This window comes from Copidosoma floridanum, unplaced genomic scaffold (genome assembly GCF_036245765.1).
Source record: "Copidosoma floridanum isolate Cflo_tuat_1 unplaced genomic scaffold, Cflo_Japanese_pri ptg000026l, whole genome shotgun sequence".
Taxonomy (NCBI): Eukaryota; Metazoa; Arthropoda; class Insecta; order Hymenoptera; family Encyrtidae; genus Copidosoma; species Copidosoma floridanum.
Genome location: NW_028321903.1, coordinates 11,634,793 through 11,648,476, shown reverse-complemented (window position 1 = coordinate 11,648,476; position 13,684 = coordinate 11,634,793). Strand labels below are relative to the sequence as shown.

Genomic DNA, 13,684 nt, shown 5'->3' with positions numbered 1-13,684 from the left:
TTTATTATTTTAATTGCTGTTTCCGTTATTTCCACTATTGTAATTATTGTTTCCGTTATTTCCAGTATTGTTATTGTTTTTCTTGTTGTAGTAGTTATCATTTCTGTAGTACGGCTCTGATGGGCCATTGTTATAGCCCCTGTTATAATTGTTGTAATTATTGTTGTGCGAATTGTCATTTCCGTTCCCGTGATTATAGGCGTTTCTGTTGATATTGGTATTTTCTACGGGTTGGTTATACCCTTCATTTTACTGTTTCTCCTCTTCCTCTCTGTCTTGCTTACGCAAGCAGTAGTCTCTCGCATAGCGTCCCGGTCTCTGATAATAGTTGCAGTTTCCTTTTGGTTTCCTCCCGTTATCTCTTGATGTTTTCCTGTCGTTTATCAAAGCCATCAATCTTTGGCATTACTCGACTGAGTGTCCGGTTCGGCCATCGCAGTAAATACAGCGTTTTTCACTTGCTGTTGCCCCTTGTGCCCCTTTAGTAATCTTCGTTCTTTTTTCTTCCTTGCTTGCTAGATTTACTAGTGGCCCCGTCTTGGTTGTCGTATTATATGTAGGCAGTGCACTCACCGCTTTTGCATGCTGCAAACTAAGGTTGCTCTCTATTTTCAGCGCCTTTATGATTGCTTCGCAGAGGGTCCTCGGGTTCAAGCATGTGATCTTACATCTGTACGTTGGATGCAAGCCGTATGTGAATTGCTTGACTGCCTCTGCTTCTGCGCTTTCTTTCAGAACCTGTTTTTGAATCGGAAACAGGCTCGGATTCGAGTCATGTAGCATTGTCAGTATATTGTACAGTCCTTGTACTCTTCCACTGTAGTCCTCTATTGATTCTTGGCTTTGCTGCCTGATTATTTTCAGCTGTGCCATTGGCGTGTCTTGATGCTGCCGTATCTCCTCGACAGTTCCCGAAGAAATTCCTGCACCGTTTCAAACTGGGCCAGTCTGGGCGCAAAATGTTCAGCCGCTTTTCCTTTCAGTCTGCTCGCAAGCGTGCCGAGGAAAAATAATTCTTCATCCCAGCCCACCATTTGCACAGTCATCCTCACCATCCTTTCGAATAGCGGCAGATTGATTGGATGGCCATCAAAAAACGGGATGTTGCCGCCATATGACCGAGCGAGGGCAGAATGTTATGCTGCGCATTCTGTGGTCTGCGTTGGTGATTCTGCGGTCTAGTGTGGTCTGTATCACCCCACATTCTATCCCTATTTGCCTCATAATCGACTCGGTTTGTATAGTTACTATTCTATTGAGGTATCGCTGTTGTGAGCGCGACTTCCTTCATCCTTTCCAGTTCATCGCTCATATTTTTTATTTTGTTCAGTAGCTGTTGATTGTGCAAGTCTCTTATCCCGGGATTCCCAGGCTCTTTATATTCGAAGCCAGTTGCAGTAAAATTTGGCCACCCTTGTCTCTCTGCCACGCCCCATTGTGTCTCCAGCGTATTCGTTCTGTCTGCTCGAGCTTCGCATATTTCCTCGGTTCTTCTCACGCTTTACCCGATGACTCGTTCGCCCAAAAGAAGACCGTCCCCTCTGTTCTCAAGTCCCTTGTTTGTTTTTGAGTCACGAAACATACCTTTGGAATTTATCTTTTCCGGTGATAAACTTTAGACGATCTTTGTGACCGTTCTGTGTTGTGCGTCCGTTTCCTCCGCTTTCTTTAATTTTGCCCTAATCTTTGAAAACAGGCCCATTACTATCGCCTTGGTTTTCTTGTCTAGAATGTCCAGTTCCTCACACCCCTCCGGTCCCAGCTCTAGTTCCAACATCTGTTCGTTCATTTTTTCCTTTTGCTGTTTTCTACTGGGCTCTGGTCTGCACATGTCGGTTATTATATTACCCAGGCCCTCGTTGTCGCTTTCTGACTTATGGGTAATGTCGCCGAGATGAATCATTTTTCCTACTTTTTTTTTCTTCTCTGACAGAGAAGAGAGCAGAGCTCATTTAATCTCCTCGCGATTTGCCTGCGTTTAATGACTTGTGTCGCGGCTTAATAATAACCGGACGAAAGTATAATAAGAGGTGGGGTGAGATAGTAGAAGGGCGGTGTTCGTCTTGCACTTGCTTTCTTTAATTTTGCGATTTATTTTTGTGGTGGTAAATAAAGAGATATCTTTTTAGGGGTATCTGTCGTTTGCTTTCTTAAAAAAAAAATTATAACAATAAGAATAGTGATGAATACTTCAGCCGATATGGGTGCGACTTATTATTTCCAGACGTTTCCTGTGTCTGTGTACAAAACCTACTTATAAAACCCTTCTGTTTCACGTTCGTTATGCCCAAGTCCCCCTAGTCTGCTGGTTGTTTAAGTCTGTTGTCTCACGCTATTTTCGTTTCGAGATTCAATAGAAAAACCGCTAAAAAAAAGGGTAACAGGCGAAATAATAAACATATATCGAAATTAAAAAGATTTTCCCCAACCTAATAAGTGCCTCGGGAGTAACTGATAAAATTAATTTTACTAAAAATGTACTCACATGCACGTCGATATGCACATCAATAGAAATGAGGTTTTGGAGATCATTTTCCTTGTCTTTTCTCCCCTTGATTTTGTGATTATCGGCGATTGGTACCCTAGTCCTGTTGGCTTCCGGGCTGCTGTAACCGCTGCTTCTAAACTGGTCCTCTTGCCTCTGGTTGGATCCTCGACTTCTTGATTTCAAATCGTTGCGTTTTCGCGGCACTGCACTATGTGTGCTTCTCGGCGGAATTTTTTGAAACGCGTGTAATAAAAGTAAAAAAAAAAATTCCGACTCTCACCGTACCCCACACTTAGTACCAAAACTGTTACGTAGGGAAGATATTGGTAAGGAGTTGCTTCACGAGAATGATCAACACTTATTACTTCAAGGACCTTTATTCAAGATACCATAATCATAGGCAAGATAGCGCGTATGTTCCCTTGAGAGGCTCGTCGTGTACTCCCCGAATAGACTCTCTCCTTGCTCGCACCTCCCTCCCCTTGGCCCTAGGGCCCCTCGTTATGAGGTTTGAGGAGAGGGAGCGTAGACTCTCACCCATACTACCGTACGTTACAATACTCTTGTGGTATTTAGAAATTATTTTCGTGTTTTGAAAATTCTTTCTTGTTCTCTTTATTCGTTCTCCTAATATTAGATTTCTCTGGAATACAAAGTAGCTCGATCAAATTGATGCCTTTGATAATTATAATCATATAATAATAGAGAAACGATGAATTGCGATTATGTCATGGATGCTTTTAAATTATTACGTGCTTGTTTCACTCTGACTCGGATTCCGTTTTCGTGTCCCTTATATCATCGTCGTTCTTCCTGCAAATGTTTATAATTTCATGATTGACATCGGTTAATATCTATCATGAATAATACTTTGACACGAAAATACTTTTTATGACTATTTTCGTTTATATTTCTAACATGATTTCATTCTCCAATAACCTTGCAAAAATTAATTATATTGTTTATTTTGATTATATTCACATAATAATTAGTCTATCTCACCATTATGGGTATTAAAATTTATTAAACAGAGTAATACTAAATTCTAAAATATTGCTTAAATACCATAGTAAAGAGACAAAACAGTCTATTTTTTACTTTACATTAGGTATTCAAAATAATAGCCATATAAGATGTACTAAGTGGCAACATTTTATTGAAAAGTATTCATCGCTTTTGTAAGTAAAGTGATCAAGAAAATATCATATAATTTACTACTCTACGGATCAAGACGTAATTTTAATCAAATGTAAGATCTCATTAAAGTTTCGTGATGATGTACACAAATGTTTAAAAGTATTTTTAAGAAGCCGGTAAATTAATTGCAACTGTATTCTTGGTTTGAAACGAAATAAAATTGTTCAGTTAAAATTCAATAATTAGTACAATTGAATCTAACTTTTGATTAAAAAACAAAATAGTTGTTTTGCTTAGTGAATATAACAAGTTTAAGATACTGCACACAGAATGACAAATTCATTATGTAATCTTTTTTTTCCCCTAGCGTATAATACAACTGTAATTAGAGTTTTCGATACAATTACTACATTTACATGGAGAAATAGGATATTATGGTTTTTTAACAATGGTAATGTATAATATTATGCCTGTATTGATTTTTGAAATCTATTACTTGTTGACTGTCTCTAATTTTATTCAATATTACACTGAAATTTACAAGTTAAAAAAGAACTTTTTAGAGACTAAATAAGTGCTTTTACTTACTGTGATCGCGTGAATCCACTTAAGTCTTGAACGTTTTTATGATTCGCCTTTAGCCGTTGTCTTTGTTCAATGTACTCTAATGAAATGATAGGGTCTGTCATGTAAACTGCCCTATTAAAAATGTCCAGAATTCTAAGCTTCCTGCTTATTTGTCGTGTGTGTTCAGTTCAATTTCTGCGATAATACTTGTGCCAGCTTTCACTACAATCTTCGGAAAAATATGCTAAAGGTAAAGGAAACTTTTTCGCGATCTCACAACTATGAACAAGCAATTTGTGTAATGTGGGGCTTATTTTCGCCCATGGATAACATTCGTAATACTTTTTATAAGTTTCAATACACAGTGTACTCATTTTGCTCAGAACTAGTGCGTGCTTGCTTTTAAATAATGATATTAAGAGAGAAACATTTTTCACCAGCGTTTTATCTAGTTCAAGAACTTCAGCAAATTTTTCTGGTTCCACGAAGCATTTTCGAGCAACGTTACCGTTTGTAGTGATACCATGCCCTTGAAGAACGTGGTCAACTCGAACCTTGAACTTTTCGTAAATTCTATTTCGTGCAATTTGAGTTCACTCATCTGCCTTTTCTGAAATAATATGAAAATTACTATGCAAACTAACATAGTTAGGTTACTTATTTGACACTTCATTTTTTTTAACAAGTAAAAATGTGAACTTTTTTGCAAGACGTAATAGCTACATTTGACAAAAGCCAACTTCGTTCATGATCAATAATATTTATATTTAAGAATACTTTGGATATACAATTATATTTCTGAAGAAACGTTGTAAATTTAAGTTTTCTAATACAGTTATTCATTAAAATATCCAATAGCAATCAATTTCCGACTTCATGTGGAAAACCCAATCGCATGTGCATGCTAACTCAAGTACTCAAAACGATGGTATGTGTGTTTTTACTTGAATATCTATGGGTAAATAATAGTTATTTACATCTAAATGATTGGTCAAACTTAGAAGGTACAACCTTAAGGACACATCAAATGCAACTGAGTGACAAATTCGTCCAATTGTTTGGACTTTTATTTAAAATTAAAAATTGTATTGCGTCACTTAAAAAAAGTAATAAACCCTGCTGTGTAAGGTCTGAAAAAAGTAAAAATTTTTTTTTCGTAATTTCCAGTGCGATAACGTGGCATAATTATTACAATTACGTCTTGCAATTTTCATTAGAAAGTAATATCTCGTATCCTTTATTTAGTTACACACGAAAGACACACATTAATTACAGTCACTGCATGTGCTACGGACTAGCAAAACGAAAAGTTTTTTAATTTATATTTCACCTTTAATATTAGCATAAATCGTCCATGTTTGCAAAGGAAATCTGTATGATGTGTGGGTAAGATTTTCAAAAGCTTTTATTTCAGCATGTAGAAGACCAAGGCCAAGCTCCATAAATAATTCATCAATGGGATAAAAATTGGTTGATACGTCTTTATTGAATTGAGAATCAGTGCAAAAGCAAATATTGCACCTACATGTAGCTTTGTTTCCTACGATTGCGTTTACACATTTTCCGTCTACTAATGTAAAAAAAACTTTAAATGACACTTCTGCTTCTTGTCCATTATCTAACTGAAATGCATATGATGTGAGTGTGGATATTTCACGGTTTAAACGATTATACTCTGTAAGTATAGACTCCAGCGTTTCCTTCTCTAATGCAATTCGTACTGGTCTAGAGAATCTATAACTCTGTGGGCTCAAATTCTTCCATGTGCAATTAGCTGTAACAAAATAATTTAGTATTTATATTACCAAAATAATCTCTACGATAATTCCTAAATTTTGTGCTGAGACAGCTGTTTTTATTGACCAAGCATCATAATGTATTAAGGACGCCCGATGATTAGACGTTGCTCTCACTTCGAATAGTATAAAACATATATTCGAAGAGATCAAATGACAAAGTGATAAGGCAGATATTAAGAAGATACGAGTATAGTTTTGAAGACCCAAGAAATTTTTCTCGTATAAAATTTTTTGCATGTTGATGCAGATATTATCGATTATATAAAATTTACTACTTGTGTAAAAATATTTATATTCCCAGTTAAAATTACTCTAAATAAGGCCTTCTTTAAATCATAAAATTTTTTATGACACATTTTTCACTGTGCAAACGATACAAACGATAAACAGTCAATTTACTTACTATAGATCTACTTAGATCGACTTTGTAGTTGGAGAATGAGCATACTAGAAACAAACAAAGATTGCAAAAGATCTTGATTAATAACATTTGAATCGGTGTAGCCTTGCTGTGGGTTACAATGACCAGAAGAGCTATCAAACCCAAGTGTCACAGTTAGCTGCAAGTGTTGTAAGTCCTGTTTGCTCCAAGAAGTTGCTACTGCAGAACATAGTTGGTGCACTGTTTTATTTGAAATATTCTGGAGAGAAACGCGAATTTCAACTTCTGTATGTACATCATAGGGTAATACGAGGCAATTCTTCATCTCTTTATGTATCATTGAGTAAGAAGGGTAAATATTATATTTTCTGATACGCAAATCCCTGGCTAGAGCTACATACGACTTCTTACTAAAATCATGTTCGCAGTAAAATCAAGAGCCGACTTAGGAAAATGCCTGTATTCAGCAATTTCAGTACTTGGCTGTACAGTATGATCTTCAACTTCCATCTCTTCTATGTAGTAATCTGTTCTACTCATTTCTTCAAGAGTATTATTTTTAGCAAGATGAATTTGGCATAACTTCACTGCTAATTTCAACAATTCAATATTATATTTGACATAATCTAACACTTCGTAGGCTCGCCTATATAAGGTGCTCGAACTGGCCTTTTCTGTTTCAATACGTGGTCGTCCTCCTTTACCAGTACCCTTCTTTGCTGTAGGGGGACATCCTTTTGAAACTTTTTTCTGTCTACTTTTTTGGTTAGTTGGGTAGCTTGGCATTCTATTTTTAAGAGAAATTTGAAAGTTACTCTAAAATTATTGACGTATACGAAATGAGATGACAGTGATTTCATATAGGTAAAAAAAACAGCAATTGTAAACGCCCATTCAGTATATCATATAAAGTTAATATACCGACTAATTTACAGACTATCTCAGTTTGGTATATGTTAATTAATAATAAATTTTTATTTGATTTACGTTAATAACTTTATTCATTGAATGCAAATTAAGAGAACACGGTTTCAACTAAAAATCTTTATCATAATATTATCTAATTCTTACATTAATTTTTTCCTCACTATACGCATGTCATCGAAATAAAGTTGTGCTTGCTTAGTTTTTCTAATCACCAGCTTCGTTCATAAACTCATTTCATTGCGTGAAAATAGCTGTTCAATAAATTATTGGAAAGAAGTAGTCGGTGGATCAAAAAATGTCAATGACATACTGAATTTTCTGAAACTATTTATGAACATGTAAGTTTTATTTCATAGGCACGAGATGTTACCTTTCGTTATATAATTAAAAGTGATTGCAATAAATTTTGTCCTGATTCATTTTATTTCTTGAAGAATTTATTGAGCATTTGCAATTTTTTTCGTTAAAACACACATCAAACAGTAGATTAATAGAATTATTTATAGATCATTTAAGTTTTTAAAAAATACAAATTTTCTATAAGGGCTCAACATCAATATAAGGAGTCCCGAGATATTTCGATGACATGCAGCTTTGACTTAAATCAACAGAAGTAAAAATTTCTTACATACAAATAGCACTACTGCAGCTAATATCAACGTAAGCTCAAACATTTTCAGTGCGAAGTCACACAAAGTACAAATCGTAATCACTAAATTAAAAATCTATAAACACATTCAACAGCGATTCACAACAGTAAGCCCCAAACACGTAAATTATGAGAATCAATAGAATAAGTTTGTTCGGAATGCGTGGACCGGATAAAGCAAGGATGGTAATGCACTTTGCTTGAGTTTAATACACTCACCTATTTTGGCGCCCGGTGTAATACGCAAATCAGTTTACCTCCGTGTCAAGGCTCAGTAACTAAAGCTATAAGCCATGTAACTGTGCCCTGTTTTATCTATCGCTGCATATAACAATAATATTGAAAAAAGAACAAAAAAAGAAATTTCAAAACACGAAAAAAATTTCCAAATACCACATGAGTATATAGGTTAATTTTTTTTTTTTACATCATTGAGTAGTTATTCATCACTCCTAGCCACAACACTTACACTTCTGAAAACTTTCTGAAGAAAATAATTTTTTTTTGGAATGATGCTTGATTTTGACAAAAAAGTCACTTTTTAGACGTGATTTTGATACCTTATTTAAAAAAATGAAAAATGTATGTAAAATAAATATTAAGGTTTAATATCAGCTCTTTAAATTTTATTTTCCAACAGAAAAAAAAAATAAATAAATAAATTGAAAAATTTCTGAAATAATCCAAAATTTGTAGATTAGGATTTCATTTTTTACATTTCTCCTTAATTTTCCGTTATTCCTTGTCATTATACCTATAAAATCCAAAAACTTTCATGAAAAAATATTTCTTCTAAGGAAGTTTACATAGTTTTGAAACAAAAAATATCAGTTTATCCCACTGTGCGGGGGGGCTGCTAGTGTATTATAATTATGCTGAACTTTATGGAAGCTGAGCGTCTTGCGGATTGGAAATTATACTTGCAAAGGATTGAAGCAACGTTGCCGATATTTAACGCAGCTGGACATTTCGCTCATGCAAAAAGTGCACAACTTTATTTACAAGATTTTGCTTAGTTAGAATCTCGAATGGATCCTGATAAATTCGATGAGATTAGCAAAGACGGTTTCTTCTCAATTCGTTAAATTGATGAAGCTTTCTCGGGCTTAGCTTTAGACTTAGTGATTGAGTAAACATTAAATAGATTTTTCGCGACTGACTTGGTACATGGGCGAGGAGTAACAAGGAGCGTTATAGCTTACCACCTGAACGGCGTGCTTGCTGCTGTAAATATCATGGGATGTTTGGAAGAGTATTGCAATTATAAATCGAAGTCGAGCGAGCAGTAAGTCGATTCGCTAAGTGGGTGCATAAAAAAAGACAGGAAACATATAAAGAAATTATCATTCTGGCTAACCGAGCATGAAACATTCAGAGGCAGAGACAAACTCATATCGCTTTTAACCAGTATTCTGGGAGGGGAAAATATAAATTGTCAAATGGCCGTTAAAAGAGGCAGGAAGATAATGCAACTTATGACTGGAAAAAGTGCGGAAACTATTCCACTGTCGACTGTGTACATCGTTAAGCCACTGTCATCTGCCCATGAAATAGATATAAAAAATAAATAAATAAATTGCATCGGCACATGCCTTTTTTCACACGGAACACGGAATGCCGTGACGTTTAAACTGTCACCTTATCCATTAAGTATTTTTGATGAGTCTGGCTCAATGAAAAAGTCGACAAAGTCTGAATTGTATAAAATGTTGAAACCTAGTTTACAATCTCCTGAAACGTTGCCGAATTGTCAGTACGTTGTACATGGGAGATGGCTACTTTATTACGTAGTGTAGCCGCATTTTAACAGATTTTTGACGTGTATTACACTTTTCTACAACGCAAGTTTAAAGAAAACTGCGAAATAGTGCTCGAGGGATACAACAGCGAAATTATCGGAGTAAAGTAGTACGAACAATACCGGAGAAAAGAAAAATCTGTCGGTGCAGATGTCGATATTAATCCGGAAAACTTGGTGCCAGTGAACTAATCAAATTTTTTGTGAAATGTTGTCAATAAATTTAATTTTGTTCAATTGCTGTCAATCTGTTAAAATAATTTAAATATTCAAACTTTCATTGCTACAGAGGATGCAGATGCACTTATTGTCACATCAGCAATACAGTTAACAAAGCAAGTATCAAATCCCATAGTATTAATAGGAGACGACGTTGACTTGCTTATAATTGCTATTGGAATTTTTTAAGGCATCAATGATTTGTTTATTTTATAGAATTTCACAGGGAAAGATGGCTAAAGTCATTTACGATGCATATTTAAATAAAGATATGCAGTCATATGTAATGTTTGCTCATGCGTTTGGGGAATGTGACTCTACTTACCCTTTTTTCGAAACTGAGAAAAAAAGATTTCTCTCTGTGTTCACTACAAATCTTGAACTGAAGGCCGTTGCAGCACCATTCAGTGAAAAAGATAAAGAAATCCAAGAGCTTTACAAATCTGCAGAGATCTTTGCTTTACGCATGTACGAAAGCAATAGCTCGCAAGCAGCAAGTGATATCAATGACTTGCGCTACAAGCTATATATGACATCAATAGCAAAATCAAGAAAGAAAGATTTTCTATCTTCATTATCACCAACAAATTAAGCATTACTGGAGCATATAAAAGGATGCTATTATTAATTCTAGCAGCGGCTTGGTAATACGTTGAACCCAGAAGAGTGGGGTTGGAAGAGGACTAATTTTATGTTGACTCCAACATTCATAGAAAAACAAGCTGCACCTGACGATCTACTATATTTGGTAATTTTTTTGTCTGCAATATATTTTTGTTTTCCTTTTTTGGAAATATTTTCAAAGGATATTATCGGATAAGAAGTGTTTTGAAAACGTGATACACTAGATTTACACATTTGAAAAAAAAGTAAATATAGTAGTTGTTTATTTTGTGTAAATTACTTTGTTAAATTTTATACAATTTCATTTAACAATAAAACTTTATATTACGTTTTTTTCCGCAGATAAAGCTTGTTTTTGCAGGCAATTTGCGAAAAATGTGTACACACTCGTATACAACCACGAATATACACATTGCACATCTCAGTTTAAGATGGATGAATTGTACATGATATATTTTTTTTTTAGATTTTAGGTATCCTGTAACTGTCAAAAAAATTTTAGTACAAGGCGTTGTACACGCAAAAAGGTTGGCCTTCCGTGTACTCTATTATGCAAGCACTGTTATGGCCACAGCTGTGACAGTACTCAGGAGAAACAGAAAGAGTTCATAGATACAATATTTGAAGACGTTGAGGACACGATTAATGACATAGTCAATGAAGAGGAAAGTGCAGAAGTGGACGTAAATTGCGACGTTATAGAAGTCGAAAACGAGTAGTGACCGTGTTTTTGAAGTATACACTCTTTCAGAATACGAGCCAATTTCTTCAACGTTATTGCAAAATTATTTCCTCCAGACTTTTTAAGAAACTCAAAATAAAATTGTTTTTTTAAATAAAAAATATCCAACAGTATTAAAAGAAAGCGTAGTCTCTAGTCTATTTTTTCATTTATGTCAATTTATAATCTGCATCTAATAAAATGGATTAGATAATTATTTTTTTAATTAATTTATACAAGTATGTTATTAATAATTGTTTTTTAATAATGAAACCAGTACACTCTACTTATTAAAAAACTATTTCCTGATTTCAAAAAATTTACCCCATGATACATCATTTTGCAGCACAGTTTACAGTCTACCTCAGGCACTTTGAGTAATTTAATTTTATGCAGAGAAAACAATGTATTAAAAAAAAATATTCTCCTATCTCTGTTTTTTTTTTTCTTGAGACGCCCGCGACGCGCTTAATATGCACCACCAGGTACAAAATCTACCATCCTTTAACACCAATATATTTTACACCATATAATTAAAGTTAAATATTATGTGGCATTTTTGTTTGATTGAAGCCTACAGTAAGCCTTTACTTAAGGGTATACTTAATCAATAGAGAATTATCGAAAACATGAAAAAAATCATCTCTCGAAAACCTTTTTTTCAACATAAAAAATTTGCCTTCTATACTTATAAAAAATTACGATTTTAAACTGTCAGCCGAAGGCAACAAAAATGTATTCAAGCACACGCTTTAGCTGCTGTCCTTCACAATTTTTTTATTACTTTTTCCGTGATGCGCGTGATCGAAAAAATAGAGTCACAAGTTTTCACCTTACTGTGTATTATGCATGCCAAATCTAATTTTGCTGGTCTATTTGATTTGGAAGAAACTGAAAAGTTGTAATTTTTGGATATTAATATAATGCTATATGTTCTGAGATTTCCGTAAAGCCTAAATACACAACAAAAGTAGGTATTTATTAGAATAAAATATCTTCATTTAATTTTGTTTATGCATGATTACAAGAAGGTATAATATTACTAATGGTATAAATACTCCAGGTGTTACCCAAAAAGTGTATGCTGTGCCACAAAGAAATTCATTTTTTTTAAACATTAGTTGTACAACTTAAGAAGACTCTTAGTTCATTTAAAAGGGTACAATTTATCATAACTATATTAAGAATTCTAAGATTCGTAAGTAATTGTTCATTCAAAAACTCTTAAAATAACTAATTTTATTTGTGTTAAAATATGATCTTTTTAAGATTTATCTCGACCCTTTTTATTCTGAAAAAATGAAAATTTTTTCTAAAACGCGCAGAATTCTTTTTTTGTGACCTTCCGCATTTTTCTTTTTTTTTTGGCAAGTCTACGACATTTTTACATTGTGAAATCATACTTCCTTTTTTTTTATGTATCGTAAACTATATATATATATACATATTTATATTAGAGTGCTCTACGTCCGGCTCCTTTGATAAGGGCACTACTATGGGCACTTAGCACTTGGGAGAAGGACAAAGAAAGGGATTGGAGGCCTCCCGTTACTGGGAGGGGGGTAGGGGGAAATTAGGCAATTTTTGCTGCGAGAAGGTCGCCTAAAAACCCTCCTCGAGGAGCATTGCGTGGTGAAAAAGCACATGTGAAAAATCACAGAGGTACTTGCCCGAAAAGTTGCACTGGTCAAGAATCGAACCACGATCTCCCGCGTGCCAATCCACAACCTAGCTGACTGAGCCACCGCGTGGTCTAAACCATATATGTCATGAAAAAAAAAAAAAAATTTATTTAAAACTTTATCCCGGTATGAAACCTCATGTTTCCACTCTGAGTCAGTACCTGCATAAAGCGCTGAAATAAAAAATCTACGTCTCAGGTTACAGTTTGGATAAAACTTTTTTGGTTGAGTATGTGTATCTATACAGTGAGATCATAATTGAAAATTTGTCTGTAACTTATCATTAGTACAAGACAAAAAAAAATAGGAAACTTTCTTTGAATGAAGCTTAATTCTTGATAACTTTTTGGAATTACGATTATTGGGAGACCTTTGGAACTTATAATTTGACACATGCCTCATTGATGCTAAGATAATTTTTACAGGATAAGGATAAGCCAAATAGTACGACAATGAATGGTTCAACAGGTGTCATTTGTACGGCTGATATTAGCTACGTCAAGATGGAGCACCCAGATCCTGAACCATTTACGACTGGTATCAAGCACGTCAGCCCCGAGCAGGAGGAACTTATCAACAGGCTTGTGTACTTTCAGGACGAGTACGAACAGCCTAATGATGAGGATCTAAAGAGGATCACGGTAATATACACATTTATATGTCAATCTTGTTAACATGACTATGTAAATCT

General features: G+C 34.6%; 1 protein-coding gene across 5 annotated transcripts in view; it reads left to right on the top strand.

Moving 5' to 3' along the window:
* Positions 1–13,684, top strand: part of Ecr (ecdysone receptor) — a 389,856-nt gene that overhangs the window by 286,305 nt on the left and 89,867 nt on the right. For all 5 annotated transcript variants that reach the window (XM_089595624.1, XM_089595622.1, XM_089595623.1 and 2 more), the window contains one exon: positions 13,419–13,634. In XM_089595624.1, coding sequence (XP_089451750.1) covers positions 13,419–13,634 — 216 coding nt within the window. The remainder of the gene's footprint in view (positions 1–13,418; positions 13,635–13,684) is intronic.